Raw genomic sequence first — 25,197 nt, 5'->3', positions numbered from 1 at the left:
GATATCCCTTCGCAGCAAGGCGTTCAACAAAGTACCTCGGAAACAACAAAGCACTGTGTAGACTGCAATTACCTCCAGTAGTCCGTTCCAAACGTACTGAAATTACAGTCACAGCGAATGTTCCAAGGGGGTTTTCTCTCGACGCACTGGGTTTGCGTGGGTTCCACATATCATCTTCCTCCTGTCTCTCCATTCTCCTTTTGCCGCTTCCCGGTTCTTTCTCCTAGTGAGCCGTAATTTCGGCAATTTCCTGACTTTCATCACTTATTCCAGTGTCTTCGGTTCTTCTAGTCTGCTTGCCAAATTGTGTTTTAAATCTCAATTCTGCGCCCTGCCATCTAGCGGTAGTCTGAGGAACCGTCTTGGCGTAACCACAAGGGGTCAGAGGGGCATTGCCCGCCCAACCTTCGACGGAAATGAGTTCTGGGGGGGGGGGCAAACATTGACGGCAAAGTGTGCCTGCAGGGGGCAATTACCGCCCCAACTTCAAATTTTATGCAAATAAAAATACTTTTTGTAAAATGTTCTTGCTCGCAATACCTGCTTTTCTTGATCTTATCAAGTTTAGGAATGTAGTTAGGGGACGGCGGGAGTCGGCTCTGTAAAATTGATTGATTGATTTGTGGTTTTAAGTCCACTTTACGCACAGGAAGGCTAATTGAAACTGGACCTACAGTTTAAACTGTGCCATGTGCCTCCACCGGATATCGAACCCGGGACCCCTTGATCACAAAGCTACGATGTTACTACTACACCATCGGGGAGGCACAAAAGTTGTAAAACAGAGAATGCATTGGCGTCCCGTGAAATTATTTGCATCCTATTAAATCAATATTGATTTCAGCCTGCAATTTATCTTTGTTCTCTGAATTCATTGTAAATTACCAGTCAGAGAAATAAGATTTGTCTCAATTGATTTTGTTTTAAATGCATGAACAATTGTTTGGAGGAAAGGGAGCGTGCACATTTGACTGACAATTTATATAATTTTTGCTGTTGGTTTATTGTGAGATGGATGAATTGGTTGTGTAATGTATTTAAATAATATGTGTTGTATATAATATGAATATGTACACAATTTAGTGTCCATGTCGCTCCATGTTGCATAATATGAAACATAAATCGTGCATGAAAGTTATACATGTTAATGTAAAAAAGAATTATATTTTAATTCATTCATCAAGCATTTTCTGTCTTTCAAAATAGTTTTTGTGCTTCTTTTCCATTGTTAATATGAAATTGAACGTGTTGCAAAAATAATTCAAATCGTTTGTTCGAACACAAATGCTTTAGCACCAACGTCTACCCCTTTTGCATAATTTACGTCTTTGATACTACTACTACTAATAATAATAATTAAAATATTTGGTCCCGAGTTCGAATTCTGGCTTGGGCATGGATGTTTGTGAGTGTGCATTCATCAATTTCATCTCATCACTCATTCCCATCTTCGCAAACTTGCCAAAAGTGGCGCAATAAGCGAAGTAAAATAAAGCAAAGCAATAATAACAATAATAATAATGTTATTAACATTATTATTATAAACATTATTGTTATTATTATAAAAATATTATTATTATTGGTACGTTTATCCTGGTATTTGTCCCCCCCGACAAAAATTCGTGGTTGCGCCTCTGATGCATACAAGTATATTATACGGAGTTCCGACATTTCGGACACAGTCATTTGCGACACTAATGCAAAAACTGTTTTTTTCCCGTCATAAGCGACACTGCTTGGATTTTCCCGTACGATTTCTAATTTGTTTAACAGAATTAGCGACATTTGCGTACGTGCGGTTCTGCACGCAAGTGTTCAAGGCCCGCAGGTGTTCGTCTCAGCGTGTTAGGTGGTTGCTAAGCAACGGTAAGTATATAAAGCCATCCTCACAACGACCTTCATTCGCATGAACGGTATTATCTCGAGGGGAAGCACATTTGACGATACAGTCCATCATAATCTCCAGAGGAAAAGTAAGTATCAAGTTTTAATGTGTCTAGATTTTAAAATGTGCTGTGAATGTAGCTTTTGTTTAATCTAAGAGTAGGTAGAATGGGCGATCCTAGGCCTGCCTTTTGACCTACTTTCTCACCTTAATGGATTTCTCTCGTAAGGCATGAGCAGTGTTGCCAACTTCTTACTCGAAAAATCACCAAGGTTTTTGTTTTTGGGTATAACCTAACCTACAATGAGAGAAAAATGGATAGAAAAAAGCTCTGGCATCACTTTTTAAGCTATTTTTTATGCTAAACTCGTTTTTTGACCTACATTTAAAATAACAAGAAAATTTTCTTAAGATATTTGTCTTAAGACATTTTCCTATAAGGCTGCCTCTCTTTTACTGTAAGCCCCCCCCCCTCAGTGTAATCTACTACGACCTGCTAATAGGCTTCTGCTCTCAGCGTAATTTGTTTTACGGGGTAAACTAACCTACAATGAGAGAAAAATGGAGAGAAGAAAAGCTCTGGCATCAGTTTTTTAAGCTATTTTTTATCTTCTGCAAATCTTGCTTTTATGCTAACTTGTTTTTTGACCTACATTTGAAATGACTTACGACATTTTCCTATAAGGCTGCCTCTCTTTTACTGTAAGGCCCCCCCCCCTCAGTGTAATCTACTACGACCTGCTAATAGGCTTCTGCTCTCAGCGTAATTTGTTTTACGCACTAAACTAACCTACAATGAGAGAAAATTAGACAGAAGAAAAGCTCTGGCATCAGTTTTTTAAGCTATTTTTTTACCTTCTGCAAATCTTGCTCTTATGCTAACTTGTTTTTTGACCTATATTTGAAATGACTTACGACATTTTCCTATAAGGCTGTCTCCTTTTACTGTAAGCCCCCCCCCCCTCAGTGTAATCTACCACGACCTGCTAATAGGTTTTTGCTCTTAGCGTAATCTGTTTTACGGGCTAAACTAACCTACAATGAGAGAAAATTAGACAGAAGAGAAGCTCTGGTATCACTTTTTAAGCTATTTTTTTACCTTCTGCAAATTTTGCTAACATCGTTTTTTGACCTATATTTGAAATGACTTACGACATTTTCCTATAAGGCTGTCTCCTCTTACTGTAAGGTCCCTCAGTGTAATCTACCACGACCTTGCACTCTCAGCGTAATCTGCCACAATGTTTTGTTATTAAAACTCTCAGGTGTGATTTTCTACAATGTGTGTGTGTGATAATCAAAATTTATTTTTTGTTAAGGAAATCCCTACTACAACCTAACAAACTACAACCTAACAAAACTTCTCCTACAATATTTTAAGCCCCTGTTATGATATTTTTCTCCTCATGATGTAAAAATTGGTATTGTAGCGATATTTGAAATCGAGTGTGCTGCGTGAAGGGGGAAGGATGAATATATTTTATTGCAATTTTCCAAGTCCCGGTCAAGTCTGTCAAATGACAGACGGATGTTGAACAAGAGAGTGTTCACTCAAATATGGAGTAGGTTACGAGAATGAGCAGGAAATTGCATTGTGTTGGTTTCGAAATACCGTCCTCTTATCTCTAATGAAATTCTAAAGTTTTTTATTACATTGAAATACCTGTAACGCGAAAGGGGATTTCGCGTGCTATCAATATTGACGCAATAACACAAATTCAACAATACGTAGGCCTTGGGATGACGGAAGTATATATAGTAATGTCAGTTAGCAGCATAGATGCCGGTGATGCAAGTCCTCTTATCTCTAATGAAATTCTAAAGCTTTCGCATTACATTGAAATACCTGTAACGCGAAAGGGGATTTTGCGTGCTATCAACATTGACGCAATAACACAAAACTCAACAATACGTAGGCCTTGGGATGACGGAAGTATATATAGTGACGTCAGTTAGCAGCATAGATACCAGTAATACAATGCGATGCATTATTCAAAATGATGTGGCTGAAATGTAGGGGAAGAATCTTCTAGAGCGGATTGTCTCGGATTTCTATTGGTCCACGTTGCGTTGGCTAACATTTCACTTTTGACCTTATTAGAAAACCGTATAAAACTTAAAGCACTGGTGTAGAAAGTTCTGTTTTTATTTTGAACGATAGTGAAGAGCATTTCTGCAGTATTTTCCAAAAGTAAGTAATTTTGTTTCTTAGCTTGCATGAGTTGGCTTTGATTTATAAGTATAACTTTGCTTTTGTGAGTTGATTTTTGAAACTAGCCAAAACAGATATAAGAGATTGTGGAAGGAAGGTATAACTTCTTGAAAACCAAATAGCTTTTATGTATTGTGGAAGAAAATATACTCACAAAACATGCAAAAAAGAGAGAGAATATAGAAGATGTTTCGCGTCTCTCTCTGCTTTTATATATTTGAAGCATGCATCTTGGTAGCTGGAATATTTTTTTTTTGTTCCGTGTGCTGTTGTTGGTAGGTAGGAAATATGTGTGTGGGGGGGGGAAAGGGGGCATATTTAAAAAAAAATAAATGTGTTAAATTGTTAGAGGAAAGCAAGAAAAAAAAATAGAGGAGAGTTGCGTGTTTTTGATATCTAGTGGAAGTACTGATTGATTTGATGTTTTAAGTACACTTTATACACAGTAAGACTAATCGAGACTGGACCTACAGTTTCAAGAACCACTTGTACCTCCACCGGGTATCGAACTCTTGATTACAAGACAACAACGTTATCGCTGCGCCATCGCAGAGGCTAGTGGAAGTACTGATTGATTTGATGTTTTAAGTCCACTTTATGCATAGTAAGACGAATCGGGGGTGGACCTACAGTTTGAAGAACTACTTGTGCGGGTATCGAAGCCTTGATTACAAGGCAACGACGCTACCGCTGCGCCATCGCAAAGTCTAGTGAAAGTACATAGTTATTCGAATCTTATTTTATTTAAAATATTTAGTTTTTATGCACGCTTATTGATATTAAACCTCAAATTAAATAAAATCTGACAACTATATCCAATTATACTTATGGCTACAGAACGAGCATTCGCAAAAAAGTGGTTTGAGATTTTTTTACCACGTAAACAAAATGGCCGACATGCCAAATATGAACAGGCTATATAGATTTGAGAGAGAGAGATGGATAGGAAAAAAAGTTAATTAAAATTTAATTTCATGATTGCAACACACGGAACTTAATGATTGATTTATTGATTTAGTTTATTTTACTTCGCGTTTTGTACCTTTTGGCTAATTTGCGAAGATTGGGAATGAGTGATGAAATGGATGAATAGATATTCACAAACAACCATGCTCGACCGGGATTCGAACCCGGGACCCTTGGCATCGCAGTGCGATGTGCTAACCAATCGGCCACAGGGTCGGGCAAACACGGACATACATAAAAATTAAATGTTTGGTGCTGATCACATCACACATTACCAACTATGTATTGGACTTCCCATATGCACAGATATGAATTTATTTTTTGCTTGTTGTAGTGCAAATATGTTGTCTGGGGCCTCCTCCATGGCGCAGTGGTAGGTAGGTTTGTATTCAAGGCTTCGATACTCGCTGGAGGTACAAGTGGTTCGGATAACACTTTAAAACTCTGTAGGTCTAGTCCCAATTAGCTTTATTGCACATAAAGTGGACTTAAAAAAAAATGCCAACTCAAATGTTGTCCGGTTCGGGTGACCTAGACCTACAGTCCAAAATATTATTTTTCTCCTCCTCTCTCTCTGGCCAAGATTGCAAATAATTGCAGGAATAATATTTTGTTTCAATATCGAGCTTATATTTAAATATATACATGTGCGCATGCGCGCAGGGGGTAAATTTTATTTTTTGATCGGGTGGGGTTGTAAGGTGAGTGAACATGTAGGAAAAGTACTGGTATATTAATTGATTTATTGATTTAGTTTATTTTACTTCGCGTTTTGTATCTTTTGGTTAATTTGCGAAGATTGGGGATGAGTGATGAAATGGATGAATGGATATTCACAAACAACCATGCTCGACCGGGGATTCGAACCCGGGACTCTTGGCGTCGCAGCGCGATGTGCTAACCACTCGACCACAGGGTTGGGCAAGTACTGATATATACATAGATCAAAGTTACATGGTTCTAGGCCCCATAGGAGCCGAGAAAATCAACGTCTTGGAAAACGTCTTAAGACAAATATCTTAATCTTTAAGAAAGTCGACTTCCGGTCTGTCAAGATGTTACTTCCGGTCTGTCAAGAAAATTTTCTTAAGACAATTATCTTAAGACGTTTTCTAAGACATTGATTTTCTCGGCTCCTAATTGAGCTAGGATGATGATTGTCGGTTTGTTGGATAGGTTTTGATGATAACTACTCAACTACAAGCAAGCGCTCCCCCCCTCTTTTTTTTTTCCTCCCCCCCTCAATTTGTTTAAGAAATTCGATTTGATCCTAAAAAACACTCTGCATCCTATTGGAGTGCTTTGGATGTGTTTTTAGATTAAAAATTTTGTAATTGGGGATGTAGAAAAGCTATTCTTGCTTGTTGGCGATATTTTTTAAAACTGCTCTGTGACCCTCTCGTTTTTCACGTCATACGCGAAGGACTTCTCTGCAATCAGGATGACGCTGCACAGAGTATCGGCAGGCAGCGCGTCGTGGAACTCGCAGACGACCTTGATGTTGGTTCGATCGTTGACCACAACCTTCTTCCTCTTAGATGTATTGATGACTAACATCGGCCTGCGGATTTTGAATTCGCTGGGGGTGTAGTACATGTCCACGCTTCCCTCGGTCACGCGTTTGTAAGCCGTGTAAGCTTCGTAAAGTTTGAGGTAATCATCTTTGGTTATGTCCAGGTTGTAATTCTCGCGCGGGAACACTTCGTTGCGTCCATTTTTGAGATAAACGTTCTTGATCTTGCAGTCGTCGAATTTACTGGAATCTTTTTCCTGATTGTTATCGCGCCCGGTCTGAAAAAGCACTACGACGAAATCTGGCATGTCGAACTGTATGTTGTTGAACTGCGTCGTCACGTCGAATTCCATGTGACTTCCCGCCGCCACCTTCTGCACGCACTGGTAACCGTGAAAGTGAATCGGCACCTGCGGACTTTTCAAGATCTCCGCTTTGTACTTGAGGGCGTAGTTCGTTTCGTATTCCACCACCGGCATTCTCAATTCCATGCTCCGGATGACGCATTTCGCTGCTTCGGGTAAAGTGTTGGCTATCGGCGTGCCGTCGGCGTTCAAGTTGGTGTATCGCATCAGTGCGTCGTTGTCGTTGGCCGCTCTTCGAAACGTAACGCGCAGTCCCCCCTTCCACATGATCTCCTTGTAGTCCGAGAAGAAACCGGGCAGCAGACGCATGGGAAAGAGCACCGTGTGACTTCTCGTCGATATTTTGGTCCCGGCTTCGAATCCCCCGGCCTGGTAGTACGCTGCGTCCGTTTTGGATAATTTCAACGTTCCCACTGCCGTCGACGTGATGCCTGGATAATCTATTCTGTCGATGACGGTGTTGTGTTTCCTCACCTCCACCTGCGAGAACAGGTGAGGCACGAAGTTGTCCACGAGTATCAAGTTTGCTGCTGCGGGAAACGCGTCTCCGCTTTCCTTCTTCACCACGTCGAATTGAAGGTAGAGGTCCGCTTTGTGAGGATGAATGAACCCGTCGCCTACGTCCACGTCGTATTCGATCTCCCTGTTCGCTTCGTTCAGATTGGCGAACGTGCGACGGTTGGGAGGAAAAGATTGCAATTCGTAACTTTCGATTTGCTCCATTTTTTTTTTCACTATGTGTGTTATTTATTATACATTGATCTCCACGATGGCAGTGGTCGTTGCACCTGCGAAATCCACCACCTCTCCTTTCTCGTTCGTCACCACCAACTCTATGTCGTCTATGCGGTTACGACATACTGGAAAATAGATCGGCGAAGAAGGTGTGTAGATGATCGGTTCCATGAACTCGGAACTGGGTTTGAACGTGGCGATGATTCCCGTCTGCTTGTGACTTCCCAGTAATCCGTCCGAGGATTTCGTGATCATGCCTTCCGCCACGTTGCAGTGAACGTTCAGAGTTTCGATGGCTAGAAATTTAGGAATATTGACTGCCGTGTGCTTGATGCCAGCTTCGAGTTTGGTGTTGTTCTCGAAACCTAAAAGTTCTCCTATGGTGCCCAGGTCCACGGTCTCCGTCGCCGATAGGATTTCCACTCTATGCGTGACCGAATTTTGAGAAAGGTACGTGCCTTTGGGTAATTGAGCTTGCAAAGTGGAAAGATTGTATTGGCCTGGCGTGACGACGATGTGTTCGCTTCCGACGCTAATTTTGTTGTTGTGCTGCGTGACGTTAGGTATGAGGTACATGCTGTAGAATGCACGCAGAGCTACGGATTTAGGATAGACGATGTCGTCGTGCAACGTGAGTTTCAAGATCGAAGATTCGCTCGTGAGATGGAACACGCCCATCGTGTTTCAGGTTCCACAATGCTTTCTGGAAATCTTCGATCGTAGGCTTATTTATTTTAGAGAGAAACGCGAGCATGGAGAGACAGAGATGACCGCAGTTCTCATCTCCGAAATTTTGAATGCGTTCGTCGTTGTAGTATATAGAAGTTTTGTTCGTTTTCAGATAATGAATTAAATTTGTAGGTGGAACGCCTCCGAAAGAATCGAAAACGAATGCTTTGTTATTGTCATCGTTTTTGTGGTAACATATCCAATGCGTGCCGGGATTTTCTTGACTGTCCAAGTTGACTACGCCACATTCTCTTCTTTTAACGGTTGAAGGTAACGAGTCGGACATGAAAACTCCTCTGAAGTTTTTGATTCGTAACGGTTCGATCAGAGATTCAATGTCTCGGTTGGTGAGTGCTGCCGTTTCTTTTTTTTAAACTTTTTCATCACCCCCTTCCCCCCTTTCTTCTCCATGGCCAGATTATGACGTTTCTGTTCTTCCAACTCGGCCTTGTTCTTTTTCGAGTCGATGACGGTTTTTGCGATGGCGGCGCTTCCGCCAGCCAAACTTCCAACGGCCCCCAATGCTGCCAGGATGGCCGGGATGCTGAATATGAAACCTCCGATCTTTTGCTGTTTTCGCGAACGCTGCAAGCGTCTCAATTGAGGTGTACTGAGAAGTAATTTCATTCCGTGTCCTTTCGTCAAGCAAGAACGTTTCTTTTCGCGTTGTTTCTTGGTGAGTAACCCATCGAGGGCACCTAGATTTTTCAGATTGGAATATGGTATCTGGTACACGACACCCTTGGGCTTCATGTTGATGCTCTATGTGTTATTTTCACGGTATGTTATTTATATATATAAATATTCTGAGATTTTTTTGTTTTACGTAATTTTTTTTTTCACGGTATGTTATTTATATATATAAATGTTCCGAGATTTTTTTGTTTCCCTCTCGTGTAATTTTTTTTTCAAGGGATGTTATTTTATATATACTCCGCGCAGAGCCGTTACACAAATTCTATTACGTGCTTTGTTTTCTTACCAAGAAGTTCCTTTGTCCCCTTGTACACGATTTGAGTTTTGTTCTCGATTAAGATAGATAGCTTCTGGTCGGATAACATGTTAGCATATCGATCTGGTAAAAATAGACTGTATTGTGCGTTGAGCAACAGACGCACCCTGGGACCATACTGGGTAGAAACAATTGAACCGGAAGTTATCGTGTAAGGTTTGCCGACTTCCAATTCCTGAATTTTTACATACTCGACTGACAAATTTAGCATTTGTTTTAATGCTTGGAGATCACTCATTTTTTCAGTCGTCATATCAAAAAAAAATTTCAGAGTGTTAGAGAGAAATTTAATTGTTTTTTCACGATGTGTGTTATTTATATATACCGAAGATTATTTTTTTTTCACGATGTGTGTTATTTATATATCAAGTTTTTTTTTTTGACACGTATATATATTATTATTTTTTTAACAGAGGAAGAAAGTCCGTGCTTCGGAAAACGCGATGATGTGCGTGATGATATCTTCCGTCTCCTGCTTAGATTTTCTCCAATCTACTGTGTACCGTCTTCTTCCCTGCCTTGCCTCGTGCAATTCATCTAACCTTTCGTTTAATTTTTCCCCTGCAGCCGAAAGCAGAATGTTGAGATCACCACACCTCAGGCCGCTGATCTCCCGAAGATGGTCCTTGAGAACCATTTCACAAGGGATGCGAAATTCCGGCGTTGTTTTTGCCATGATTACAAGTTTCCCTACATCTCTGTTTACTACTTTTTTGAATATTTTAGATAGTAGCTCGGGTGGCAAATCAGTTATACGAGACATGTTGTTTTTTTTACTGTATGTTATTTATATACCCCACCCCAATTTTTGTTTCGTGTTCATGGCGATGGTGGTACCCAGTGTGGCGACCCGTTCACCCAGCGATGCGTCTCTGCTCACGAACCTTTCGAAAGCTGCGTGCTCTAACTTTCTGTCTGCTTCGTGACGTGCATCCAGATCCGTCTGCGTGGTGTTGTAAGCGATGTCGTGATCTTTGCATGCCGCGTCCAACGGATTCACACCCTTGTCTCCTCTCTCCAATCTTTTCTCGAGTTTGGTACCCGGTCCGCAGTACTGGTAGCCAGGTAGATGCATCTCGAAAGGTAACTTGTTGATGATGTCGTTCACGAGTCCCTTTCCTTCGGCTACGTTCCAAAATTTCGGAGGCAGCGTGTTGATGATTTTGATCAGGTAACCTATGCCCTTGTCGTCGTTCACGATGAAGTTGGAAAGTTTCGTGCTGATCATGTCCACGATGCCAACCTTCTCGTTGTATAAATTACGGTTGCCTGCATTCTCTTCGCCGGCTATCACCAACAATCGGTCCACGAGTTTCCTAACGTCGTCCACCCAAACGAATTCTTTGGGTAACGTGTTGTAACGTTTGACGCCGCTGCCTGTTTTGACCTGGTTCCAAATCGGTTTGATGAGATTCCTGTACTTCTCGCCGCTGCTCGATTTCACCCTATTCTGCGAGGCGTCGTTGTTCTGGTACAAGGCATCCGTCATGATCAGAATTTCCTTGTAACTTTGGTAATCTTCGTCGGTGTAATCTTTCGGCTGCTTTTTGGCGACGAGTTCCCACAGTCCCACCGTACCCGGATACCTGTTCCAACTATCCTTGTCGCCTAAATTGACTTTAATGTCGTTGCCTTCGAAGGTCACCTTCGATTTCCCAATCTTCCACACCACACCGCCGCCTTCGTTGGTTTCCATGCTGGGATACAATCCGAACACTTCATCCTTGTCGAATTTCCCCGTGCTCAGGTAGTCTCGTGCCAAAGGTCCCAACTCGATTTTATCCGAAGACGACGTGCTACCAATGGCTCGACGTCGTGCCGGTGCATCCTTCAGTTCGAACGGCGTCGAAGGAATGCTCGAAATGGGTGTGGGTACGGCGTAACTTTTAGCTGCGAGCGGTACGAGTTCGTTGATCAAATTTTTATTTTGTTCCGTGACACTTTTAATTTCTTTACCTAGACCGCTGATGGCATCGATCACAGGTTGATCCTGACGTTTCTTCTCTTCGTAGAATCCGCGATTCTCGGATTTCCAACCTTTGAAGCGTTTCGCGAGGTAATCGCGAAGCTTGAGATTTTCGTCTTCGATTTTCCGTTTCGTCATGACGTTATTTATACACGTCGTTTCTCACAACGTTGCAACGTTTAGAAAGTCGTTGATTTTGTTTCTGTATTTTCCGTCGTTGGGTTTTCTCGTCATGTCGATCGTCACGAATCCGAAATCGTCACCGTTCCAGCAAGAAGAGCAGCCTTCCGAAAATTGATTGTAGTTCATGTCTCCGCCTACGTAGTCATCGTACGCGTGCTTGATGTTGGTGTGATCTTGACGAAACAAACATATGAAATTAGCGTTGTCGCGTAGTAACTGTTTTGGAATTTTGGAAAACGTTTGAGCTAGGTAAAAGCAATCCATTTCTTTGTGACGACCTTGCGTAAAAAAGTTGCGAATTTCATTTTGATTTTCCAGGATGGCGTCGTCGAACACGACGACTGAATTTTCACGACAATCGTCGAGTGGTTTTATTTCCGAAGCGAACGTTGCAATGTCCAGACCATCGTACACTTTCATCAGTTGCTGGTATTTGGATTGCTCCAAACTTTTCGAGAACACGTACAGGTGCCTGTTCTTCCAATCTAACCAATTCGGTGCGAGGAGAAAATTGTCCACGAGCAGTGTCGTTTTCCCACACCCCGAAGGACCTACGATCAGACAGCGGATGCTGTCGGGAAGCAACTCACCGTTCTTTTTTTTTCTCGTTTGACTTTCCGGATCCGGTAGACGCTTCACCACGTTCCACGTACTCACAAGATCACTTCGTTCACGTCGATCCAACTCTTTTCCGGAAGTCCCAGCCATTTGACAAACAGTTTGTCACCTTTCCTACGCAATACTTTCTCGATGAGGTACGTGTCGGGGTGTTTCGTTTTAGAGAGTTCCTCTTCGTAAAATCTTCCTTTCAAAATCTCGCCGCTAGTATCTTTTATTATATACGTGTGTCGGTTTCCGGGTAGAACTCGAACCACGGTAAAAAGTTCCGTGCTCCAATTTTTTGTGAATCTCTTCTCGAAGGTGCGTTTGAATTTGCTGATCCTCACCCGGTCTCCAATTTTGTATTTAGCTTTCTTTGTCGTGGGTGTGTACTTTGGACAGTAAACTGTAGAAATTAAACGCTGCTCGTCGGACTTGGTAACGTCGGCTGGCTTCATGCCTATCGTTCTGTGTACCGTATCATTATAGGTGTCGACGAGTTCCGGCAGGATGTCGACCCACTTGTAATTTCCCCGAAGCGTGAATCGTTTCCACATGTGTGTTTTCAAGGTTCGATTGAATCTTTCCACGATGCTGGCTTTGATGTGACTGAAGGTTGAATAATGTCGAATCTTGTGTTTTTGAATAAACTTTTGGAATACGGCGTTGTAAAATTCTTTACCGTTGTCCGTTTGCAGAAACCGTGGTCGTCTGCCGCCGCTTTCGCGAAAAATTGTCTTGAATGCTTCCGTGACGCAAGTTCCTGTTTTCGCCTTCAAAGGTAAAGCCATGCGAATTTCGAAAACGTGTCTATGACGGTGAGGAGGTACTTGTTGCCCTTGTTCAATTTATGTACGTTTTTCAAATTGCCGCTACTCATCTCCACGAGGTCACTTTGCCAGAGGTCGTCGATGCCCTTGGTTACCACAGCCAAACGTTCGTAGTTGCGGCGTGCAGGTTTATGCAATTCTTCGACGATGGCTTGCCTAGACATTTTTTTAGAGATTACGTTTCAAGAGAAGCACAAGCGTGATGGGATTCAAAGAGGGTGGCACTTCGCTCGTGTTTTGAATGATCAGCTTATCGCCGGCACTCACGTCGAAAACGGTGAGATCTTCGTCTTCGTGTATTTCATATATGTTGCGCGTTTCGTTCCAACGTGCCAGAGGAATGTTTCCTGCTTTCTGGACACCACGATTCGATATCAAAGTCATGGTGGGAACGCTAGCTTTTCTGCCGTGAGACCAGTACGAAAATTCGTTTATCTGAATCGTGCCATCGAGGAGAAACTTGTAGTACGGATGATAAGGATGTAACATGTACAGTTTGTTACCTTCGACGAACGTGGAGATTCTCTGTTGATTGGGTACGCTGTTGATTTCGATGGCTTGCAGAGAATGCAGTTTAGCGAATTTAGTGTCGACGCTAACGAGGTTGCTGTGAAGCTGTCCCAGTGTATTTTGTACGGGCAACAAATATTCGACTATGGTATCCGTTACTGTAGAAGATGACGGTTTGATTTTCACTTCCACGTTCAACTGCTTGTAGTTTTCGTTGAGTTCTTGCAGCTTGGCACCGAAAGAGGCCAGCGTCGATTCCTGCGTCGATTCCAGCACTCCAACTTGATTTTTGATGTTGACGACAATACTCTGAAGGTTCTCGACTTGATTCAATTTCGAACTTTTCTCGGTAAGATCGTTCACGATGCTTCGCATCTCGGTAAACTGCATGTGAAGATCGGCGACGCTTTGCGAAGTGGGCAGCGTCGACACCAGCGAAGCAAGTTCGTCTCGAATCTGTTCCACGTTCGCCGTTTCCGTTTCCAGTCGTTTCAGCATACGTGATATGTTCCTTTTCAAAGCATGTAATTCTTTGGAGGTGGGGAGATTGGCCACCCTACTCTCGAGATCGCTCAACGAACTTTTGATGTCGCTCGATTCGGATAGTGCCGTCACGGCCGTTTTCAATTTTTCCAAATCTTCGCTCGAAGGTACGCTCGTCCGTAACGATTCCAAATCACCCTGTATGTTGTCGAGTACGTGATGAAAATGAGCAAGATTGGATTCGACGTTCAAATTTTCTAAATATTCGATCTTCTGCTGAACCGTGATTAACGTGTCCTGAATGCTCGTCAACGCGCTCGCTTCAGCGTGAATATTTTTAATTTCTTCGTTGATCAACTCCAGAGACGCCTGAAGCGTAGCGATGGTGGTTTGAATGTGTTCGAAATCTTGATAAGCCTCCAATTGAATTTTTATGTTCGCAACGCTCTTGCCGATGACCTGCAGTTCGTCCGACGATGGTAGGTTCGTCATGGTATCTTCCAAAGTCTGTAACTTGGATTTAATTTCTTCCAACGTGCTGGCGAATTCTTCTTGTAATTTGGAAACGACGACGTGCAAGCGTTCTACATCAATATCCTTCACGACGGTTTGAAGTTCAGAGAAATTTTTTTCGATTGCGGAAGTTCGTTCTTCGATTTCGAGTTTCAATTTTTCCAAATCTTCATTTTTCGATTGAAATTGCTGTAATTTGGCCAAATCATTTTGAAGCGAATCCACGCTCAACTGTATATTTTGAACGCTGTCGTAAGAAGGTACGTCGACATAATTTTTTATGAGCGTTTTCAGTTCGGAATCGATTTTCAGAATGGGGTCGAGACATTGCGTTTGGAGCGTAGCGATTTCCGACTCTAAACTTTTGTTTAAGGTCTCCTGCAAAGCGATCAAATCGCTCCTCAACTTTTTAATTCGGACGTCCAACATGAGAATCTCTTCTGCGTGGTCTACACGCTTGGTGTTGCCGAAAATGTCGTTAGGCATTTTTGGTTAACGGTTATTTATAATAGGATAGACGATACGTAATTCTACGAAGACAGGAATGAGTTTATCGTAATCTCCTAGGAGTTCCACGTAAAAATAATCTCCTGCAGACACATCGTACGTAATGTTAGAAAGCATCTTGTCGTGCTTGATTCGAAAAATGTTCTTGCCGGTAGATATTTTGATTTCGCCTACGTTTTCCGGATTCACGGTGATTTGAAGTTTCCCACCGATCGGAATTTCGTAAAAATGTAAATTGTTGGTGAAGACGTAAAACATCTTGCCCACATCATCATCCAATTTCGTCCAAATACTGTTGAGATGAACAATCAGTAGACCATTGAGTTTAGTTAACATGGAAGGTAGATCTGTCGTCGTGCGGTGTACAGCCTCCATGTTGGTTTGTTTTCGAAAACCAAAGAGATTCATGCTGGTTATTTAAGAAAAAAATTGAGAACATATCTAATATAAACAACACCACAAATAGTAACTTCATCTATGGTAGATCATTTATGGTTTTGGGGTCTAATATAAATAACACCACAAATAGTAACTTCATCCATGGTAGATTATTTATGCTTGGGGGTCTAATATAAATAATTACTACAAATAGTAACTTTATCTATGGTAGATTATTTATGGTTTTTGGGGTCTAATATAAATAACACCACAAAAAAAATGTGTGCAATTTAGTAACTTCATTTTTTTTCTTAGCAAAAGAATGGAGAAGAAGGAAGCGAAACGTGCATGCGACCAATGTGGGAAATATATATCCATTTCTCACTTGGGTAGACATCGGAAGGATATGCATGGGGAAGGATCAAGTAAGAGAGAGCTCGATGTTGACGATCAAGCGCCACGAAAAAAGCAGAAAAGTGCCGGCGAAAATATTAGAAATATTTTAACCAAGGAGACTTTCCAATCTGAAGAAACATCTGATCTAAACAACTTTTTTCATTCGGTCAAAAGCAAGTTAATTTCGTCTATCACCGAAGCTTTTCTGCAATGCTCGTTGAAAATCCACCTCATCGTTTCCGTCATTTACGAAAACGTGAAAAAAGAGCGAGAAACTTTCCATCATTACACTGGTGTAAAGAGCCTCCACGCCGCCGACGTCGATGAGGTGGATGCCATTTGCAACCAGATGTTTGACGCTTTGTTGAACAAGCACGAGACTTTCGAACAACGTGGATCGGGTTGGACACTTTGCGGTTCGCCTCACACTTTAACTTTGAAGGTGGCACGATACAACCCGATGGGAGCATCCAGCTACATCGATTTGCCTCGGGAAATAGCCAGTAAGAAAGCCATCATCAACATTCAAAATGAAGATAACAGATGCTTTTTGTGGTGCATCATTGCCGATCATCACCCAGTCAATGATCACAAACATCGTTTATACCACTACAACAAGCCAGAATATCTCTCAGAATTTGAAAAACCTATGGCTGGCATTAATTACCCCGTAAATCTACGAGACATTAGTAAATTTGAGGCACAGTACAAGACAGATAAAAACGAAAGTATAGCCGTACACATCTTCGGATTAGACAAAAACAACGCCATCTACGTTCTCAGACACAGCAAAATTAAAAGTAATCGTGTCATCAGATTACTCCTGATCGAAGATGATGATAATTATCATTACTGTCTAATTCAGAATCTTCCAAAATTAACAAGAAGTCAAATTACCACACATCAACATAAAATTCGAGTATGCGACAGATGCCTGAGTATATTCTACGGTCGAGGAAAAAAAAATGCTGATGAAGAACTCCGAGATCATCATGAAATGTGTAGTAAACATCCGGCTACGGCTATCAAAATGCCTTCTCGAGACATGACATTTTCCAACTACAAAGCGTTACTCTGGCATCCCTTGGTGATATGCGCCGACTTTGAAAGTTTCCAACTTCCACTCGCCATCTGCGAACCGAATCCCAGCGTATCGAGCACCACCGAAATTTTACATCACGAAGCCTGCGCTTTTGGATTGATGGTCAACAACACAGGCAATGTTATTTTACATCGTGGCAATGATGCTCCACAAAAATTTGTTCAAACCTTGAAACAGATGGCCATACAATTCGCTCCTCTACTAAGAGAAGACAAAGCAATGGAGCCTCTTACCCAGGAAGAGAAGAAAGCATACGACCTTGCCTCTCAGTGTGATGCGTGCGAATGTAACTTCACCCTCGAAAATGTCAAAGTTCGCCACCACAATCATCACACCGGAAAATATGTGGCCCCCCTGTGTAACAACTGTAATCTACAAATCAAGAAACCAAATTTTATTCCTGTATTCATTCACAATTTGGAGGGCTACGACGCCAAAATCTTCATAAAGGAGATGGGATGCGACGCTCAACCCATTAGCGTCATAGCTCGCACCAATGAGAAATTCATTTCATTCAGCAAGAAGGTGGACATTGGAAATGGCAATCGCGTAGAAATTCGCTTCTTGGACTCCTACAACTTTCTGTCTTCGAGTTTGGCGACACTCGCGTCTCAACTCACCGACGATGATTTGGTCGCCACCAGGAAATGTTTCGGCAACCAACATTTAGCGCTGTTGAGACGCAAGGGTGTTTACCCGTACGAATACATGACGGATGCTTCCAAATTCTCAGAAACATCGTTACCACCGAGAAAAGCATTCTACAGTCGTCTTAGCGACACCTGTTGCAGCGAAGAGGACTACCATCATGCTCAGCTCGTCTGGTCTACATTCTCTTGTCAAACCATGGCCGACTATCACGATCTGTATCTGAAGCTGGATGTCACGCTATTGAGCGACCGTTTTCATCTCCATCGCTCGAGAGGAATGGCAGCATATGGTTTGGACCCCGCTTTCAGCTACACCACACCGGGTTATTCTTGGCAGGCGATGTTAAAATCCACGAAGGTGAAGATAGAACTCATCAAGGACGTCAATCAACTTTTGTTTGTCGAAGAGGCAAAACGTGGTGGAATCGTCCAGTGTCCCCTTCGATACGTCAAAGCCAATAATTTATATGTTGCCGATTTCGATGCAGGGAAACCGACAAACTTCTTGGCATACTGGGACATGAACAACCTGTATGGTTATGCCATGTCCGAGACTCTGCCCATCGGAGAATACGAGTGGATGAGCGAGCAGGAACTTCAAGATTGTTTGGAATGGAGCGAAGATCATGAAAATGGATGTTTCCTGAAAGTAGATTTGGAATATCCTGCATCGCTTCATCGGGAACACCATGGATTTGCGATGGCACCTGTGATGGAATCGGCTCCGGAGAAGAAGCTGATGCTCACCTTCAAGAGCAAGGAGAATTACGTGGTGCATTATCGTCTCCTACAATTCTACCTCCAGCATGGATTGGTTTTGAAGCGCGTGCACTCGGGGTTGAAGTTTAGACAGACCAGGTGGCTAGCACCCTATATCGACGGCAACACTCAACGTCGAGCATCAGCTTCTTCTTCCGCAGACAAAGACCTATACAAATTAATGAACAACAGCATCTACGGCAAGAGCATGGAAGATGCGAGGAAAAGAAGAAATATCAACTTGGTCTCCGACCCGAAGAAAATAAACAAGCTCGTCGCTCAGCCCACGTACAAGAACTTCACGATACTGAGCGACACGTTGGTATTGATCGAACGTGCTCTCCGCCACATAACATTCGACAAACCAATCGCCGTGGGAGTCGCGATCCTCGAGTTGTCGAAGCTGGCCATGTACAAGTTTCACTACGACATCATGAAACCACGCTATGGAGAGGCGATCGAGGTGGCGTACACCGACACAGACAGCTTCGTGTACAACATCCACACCGATGATCTATACAAAGATCTGAAAAACATGAGCCAGCATTTCGACTTCTCTAATTATCCGAAAGATCACGCTCTCTTCGACGACAGTCAAAAAATGACGATCGGGAAGATGAAGGATGAAGTCAACGGCCGCATCATCACAGAGTTTGCTGGTCTTCGAGCGAAAATGTATGCCGTGAAAATCCAGGACGAGACCGAAATAAAAAAGGCAAAGGGGGTGGGGCGTTCGAGCACAAACAAACTAACCGTAGAAGATTACAAGTCGTGCTTGTTCGACAAAGAAATCAAACGCATGACCGAACATCGGATCACGAGCACCATCGACCAGTTGCGTACATCCGCGATCAACAAAGTGGCGCTTGATCCCCACGACACCAAATTGAGGTTATTGGATTGTAATATCCATACCCGAGAATGGGGATACCATGACGAGGAAGAAACCTGCTCGCACCATTAGACTTTTTCATCAAAAAAAGTATGTATTATTTCTTGTACCACTTTTTTTTTAAAAAAACAATCATTCACACTTATTTTTGCATTCACATTTTTTTATATTTTTCTATTATTTTTTTAAAAAAAAACAATCATTCACACTAATTTTTGCATTCACACTTTTTTTTATATTTTTCTATCATATTATGTACACTATTTTGAGAATATTTTTTTATTTCTTTCAGATGCTGCACCACCTACGGAAACTTTTTTTTAGTTCTTACACATTCTATTCTTAACCAAAAATTTTTTCTTCTCTTCAATCATAAAACACACACATTACACACGGAGGTCCTCTGTAGGGAGTCATGGGGGGGTTAAAAAAAAAAACCATGAAACTCTACAAAGGCATGGCTTTGTTAGCCGTGGCCATTAGAACTGTGTTGGGCACCACGCACCCCTGGCGGGATATTTTCTTTTTTGGGGGCCAGGGATTTCCTTAACAAAAAATAAATTTTGATTATCACACACACACATTGTAGAAAATCACACCTGAGAGTTTTAATAACAAAACATTGTGGCAGATTACGCTGAGAGTGCAAGGTCGTGGTAGATTACACTGAGGGACCTTACAGTAAGAGGAGACAGCCTTATAGGAAAATGTCGTAAGTCATTTCAAATATAGGTCAAAAAACGATGTTAGCAAAATTTGCAGAAGGTAAAAAAATAGCTTAAAAAGTGATACCAGAGCTTCTCTTCTGTCTAATTTTCTCTCATTGTAGGTTAGTTTAGCCCGTAAAACAGATTACGCTAAGAGCAGAAGCCTATTAGCAGGTCGTAGTAGATTACACTGAGGGGGGGGGCTTACAGTAAAAGGAGACAGCCTTATAGGAAAATGTCGTAAGTCATTTCAAATATAGGTCAAAAAACAAGTTAGCATAAGAGCAAGATTTGCAGAAGGTAAAAAAATAGCTTAAAAAACTGATGCCAGAGCTTTTCTTCTGTCTAATTTTCTCTCATTGTAGGTTAGTTTAGTGCGTAAAACAAATTACGCTGAGAGCAGAAGCCTATTAGCAGGTCGTAGTAGATTACACTGAGGGGGGGGGGGCCTTACAGTAAAAGAGAGGCAGCCTTATAGGAAAATGTCGTAAGTCATTTCAAATGTAGGTCAAAAAACAAGTTAGCATAAAAGCAAGATTTGCAGAAGATAAAAAATAGCTTAAAAAACTGATGCCAGAGCTTTTCTTCTCTCCATTTTTCTCTCATTGTAGGTTAGTTTACCCCGTAAAACAAATTACGCTGAGAGCAGAAGCCTATTAGCAGGTCGTAGTAGATTACACTGAGGGGGGGGGCTTACAGTAAAAGAGAGGCAGCCTTATAGGAAAATGTCTTAAGACAAATATCTTAAGAAAATTTTCTTGTTATTTTAAATGTAGGTCAAAAAACGAGTTTAGCATAAAAAATAGCTTAAAAAGTGATGCCAGAGCTTTTTTCTATCCATTTTTCTCTCATTGTAGGTTAGGTTATACCCAAAAACAAAAACCTTGGTGATTTTTCGAGTAAGAAGTTGGCAACACTGCTCATGCCTTACGAGAGAAATCCATTAAGGTGAGAAAGTAGGTCAAAAGGCAGGCCTAGGATCGCCCATTCTACCTACTTCTAAGCATTTGTTTAATGTGAGTTAAACTATGCACCGGTAACCATTAAACTAATCCAATAAAATAACACTATTTTTTACAGGTCGCTACGCTAATCAGAACCCGAAATTTATTTTTCTTTCTTCTTTTCAGTGGAAACTGTTCAAGTAATTGAAACTTTGAAGAAGAAACCATGCGCTCTTCATCATGGGTATCAGTACCGAATGCATCGGCGTTTTAAGAATGGCAACATAACGTGGCTTTGTTTGAAAGAGAAGAGCCTGAAATGTAGAGGGAGACTATTGACCACAAGTGAAAATCAATTGCTGAATGAAGGTGATCATATATGCAGGCCTGATGAAGTTGCAGTTGCAGGGAGTGAAAAGGTTTGTGCGATAAAGAAGTAGATCTCAGATTATAGGTGTTTAACTTATGTTTTTACTTGTCAGGTTAATAAGAAATAATAAGTTACCAGCGTTTCATTTCCAGTCATCGGGAGATGCGGCAATGAGAAAGCAAAATAATAAAAATGTTGCTTTTTTAAATATTTTAGAGAAAGCTGACGTTAACGAGCAATTATACATCCTAACTTCTTCCTGCAGCACTGGTACTTGTTTTTGCGGATTTCTGGTTGTTACAAAAGACACAAGGCATAGAATATTTTTCACGATTAGACATTGTTTCTTACTAAGGTTAAGAAAGCAGTTTTAAGCCCCGCGACAGGTTAAGTTTGCAGCAGGTTTTATGTATCAATCCACTATAGAGAAGCACTCAGCATCCACGTGCCAGTCTCACCTTAACCGTCGAGCTGTTCATATCACAGACAGTGAGAAAATCCGCAGTATTGCTGCGGAACTATTTTCTGCGCGCACGTTTAGGTCTATATATGCGAAAAGTTGCTGCAAGGTTAACCTGTCGCGGGGCTTAGGTGTTTTGTTTGCTATATCAGTGACCGAACGCGTTCAGTGATCGACTCACGATCTAGCCACCGAAAGTTTTGGGTTCGAGTCGGCCTAGACATTTTTTTTTCTTTGTGTGCGTCTCTTCATCATTTTTTTCTAATCAGCATTTGTACCCATGTTCGCAAATTATCCTAAAGGAGAACAACTATACTGTCTCCAGGTTTAAAATGAAGGAGGTGTGGCCAATAAGTTACCGAAATTTATATTAATGCGCGCGGTGCCCATTTTCTATTCGCCAGCACTTGCCCCTCCCTCCCAGCGCACGTGTTAGCTTCAATGTCAGTATCCACACTATTTTCGAAACAAGAGTGACTTTTAAAAATGTACAAATATTAGTTTTTAAAATGAACACTGTTGTAAATGCCAGAGATGAAGAAAAAATATAATAAAATAGAGGTAAACACTTACCAACGATATCAGTTCTCGTCAATGGTGATATACCATGTAAGAAGAATTCACACAGCTGTCCGTTGTAGCGGAGTGGTTATCACTATGCGCTACGACGACAGGAGTCCCGAGTTTGAATCTTGGCCTGGGCATGGATGTTCTTTGTGAGTGTTATTTCATCAATTTCACCATATCATCACTCATCCTCATCCTCGCCCTCGCGATTAGCCAAGTGTGGCAGAAATGCGAAGTAAAATAAACCAAATGAACCATGCAATAATTTAACCAGCGTAGACAAACTCATATCCATGAAAAAAAAACATCCACTTTCCTGCTGACGGCAGCAAGTACAAAATCGGCTAAAATGTGCCATCCGCGTTTTTGTTCGGCTGAATTTCCTTGCGGACCGCATAAATGCTTGTTTTTAAGACACCTGTTCAGAAGTTAACGATTCAACACAATACTCTGGATTCACAGCAATTTTGGTATCGCCACTTGTTCAAGGTTCAATGTTTTGTAACACTTGCTGTTGAAGCCACATCAACATTCAAAGATACAACCTATAAACACTACGCAAAATCTCGAGAACCACCACACGCCAATGGAGGGCAGGGTCGAGGGGAGGAAAGCTATAAATAACCGTGTGCTTGAGGGTAACAGATGTTTCCTTTGTGTGCGTCTCTTGATCATTTTATTCTAATCAGCATTTGTACCCATGTTCGCAAATTATCCTAAATAAAAAATCAGGTAATTAAGAAAGACATAACTATCACATCACGAAATACAATATGCAGAATATGCAAAATTCTCCGTGCTTCGATTAATTGTTGCTCCGTGGCGTAACACCACTTTGAGAACCAAGTGCTGAAGAGCGTCTTTTCTTTGATGAACGCCTGGCCAGTGCACCGAGTTCCATCTTGCGTCAAATACCGAGGTCAAGTAGTATTACTTTCAAGTAGCAACCGAATGTGTGCTGGGTCGACAGAGAAGTGTTGCTCTCATAGGGAATCGAACCGGAACATAGAGCACAACAGACAATTTGTCTTCGTAGGAGCTCTAATTTTGAAAATAGAAATGCTGAATAATTAGATCTTGAATGTTCAAATCCAAAAAATCCTAACTCATAATTTTCTTTGACAAATTGACGTGCAACATGTAAGGTGTTTGAGCAGAACCAGTTATGCATTCCCTTCCGAAACCGAAATTTATTTTTGGTTGTATCAAAATTAACTGTACTGAGGTGTTTTTCTCTCACACAAGATATCGTACGTTTTACACAGGATGATCCAAACACGATGAGTGGCTAACTTGGAGATGAGGAAAGATACATTCGCCAAGCTCTCTACAGAAAATGAGGGTGTCTAACAATTTAATAAGTGGTAAAAAATAGTATATCCTCCTTAAAACACAAAGAATTTCCAACAATTAATATTCAACTTTTTAACATGAACATCAGTGGTAGGTTTAGGGACTATGCCACTGTCAGAGGCGCCGCCGCACTCGGGGCGCCAAACTGGCACGTCTCCGTGGCGAAGTGGTTAGCACAACGCTCTAGGACGCCAAGGTCTCGGATTTGGCATGGATGCTCTTTGTTTGTATCATTTCATCAATTTTGTCACAACATCACTCATCCCAATCGTCGTGATTAGCAAAAAGTGGCAGAAAAGCGACGCTACATAACAAAAATTAATCAAGGGTTGAGTTGTTCCACTTGGAATAGCCATGCTATTGTCACGAATCACGGACATCATTGCTGTTGGACTGACAGGGTACGAAATATTACGTTTATTTTTTTTCCTGGTCCTTATCCCTCATCCTCCGGAAGACTTGTGAGGGGGACAGAGGGCAGGCCGTGAGGGCGAGCGAGCGAGCGAGTCATGGTGATGATGACTGATGAGAGAGGTTGCTTTAAAATGAACACATCTGCAGTGTTGCCACAATATGAGGGCACAATTTCTCTTTCCAAAGGGCAAAGTTTCCCTTTTTGGACCAATTTTTCCATTCACCTAAGGTGGTGGAAGCAGTAGTAATACGTAGTTAAGTATTCCGTTCAATTCGTTATTCGTTTGATTAAAAAATATTTTTTTTAAAAAAAAATCACATTTCGGTTTCCTCACTTCCTGACAAGATGTCCCAGGTTTGAATCCTGGTCAGGAATCCATTTAATCGTTAATCCTCATCGTTACTATTTATCCAAAGATGAATAAAAGCGACGTACAATAAACTTAAAGGAGCAGAAAGAAGTAGGAATAGCAAAATAAATAAATAACATAAAAATGTGGATATGAAATTCAAAATTAACTTAAAATGTAATAATGTAGTCAGATGACCTTAAAATTTCCCTGAAATTGTGGTATTCTTCATCGAAATTACTTTTTCCACCTTTTTTCTCTCTCTCCCTCCCCCCTCTCTCTCTCCTCTTTCTACTCTCTCTCTCTCTCTCTCCACCTACCTTTAGTCTTTCGGACGATGACAGAGGTTACAGAGATCGTGAATCTCGCAGGGCACGGCATCGTCCTTATAAAGAAGGGGCAAAGAGGAAACGTATAGAAAGGAGCAAAGATCGCAGTTCCTCCTCTTCCAGCACCAGCTCTGACTCTTAATATCAAGCAAAAATCAGGAAGCGAACACGAAGGCATGGAAATCTGAGAAGCGGGTCAGATGAGTCACCACCGCAGTAGTGTAATTGATGCTACAACCAGCACAGGAAAGTATGAGCCCCCCTCTGGCAGATTTGCCTACACTTAAAACAAGCTCAACATGCCCATATGAGCTTTTTGCTCAAGTGTGGAACCCCGTCTAATCCAAGATTTTTGTAAAAATGCCCTCGGGAATTTCCTGAGAAAGTATGACCCCCCTCAGATTGATTTGCCTACACTTATAAAAGGCACTTCTGTGAGATTGTTGTCCATAAACTTGTCAAAAATATGCCCCTCTTCATATTTTTTTTGACCACACCTAAAAGTAGGCCATACACA

At 41.6% G+C, this 25,197-nt stretch overlaps 1 protein-coding gene across 1 annotated transcript in view; it reads left to right on the top strand.

Annotated features, from left to right (window-relative positions):
• The first annotated feature begins 1,906 nt into the window (after positions 1–1,906).
• LOC145994980 (uncharacterized) overlaps positions 1,907–25,197 on the top strand; it is a 49,729-nt gene continuing 26,438 nt past the window's right edge. Inside the window, exons 1-2 of the mRNA XM_083131513.1 lie at positions 1,907–1,973; positions 21,024–21,256. Coding sequence (XP_082987639.1) covers positions 1,907–1,973; positions 21,024–21,256 — 300 coding nt within the window. The remainder of the gene's footprint in view (positions 1,974–21,023; positions 21,257–25,197) is intronic.

Source organism: Lepisma saccharinum, chromosome 11, assembly GCF_977018435.1.
Source record: "Lepisma saccharinum chromosome 11, izLepSacc3.1, whole genome shotgun sequence".
NCBI classification, from domain to species: Eukaryota; Metazoa; Arthropoda; class Insecta; order Zygentoma; family Lepismatidae; genus Lepisma; species Lepisma saccharinum.
The sequence above is the reverse complement of the archived record's forward strand: the minus strand, read 5'-3'. Positions and strand labels throughout refer to the sequence as shown.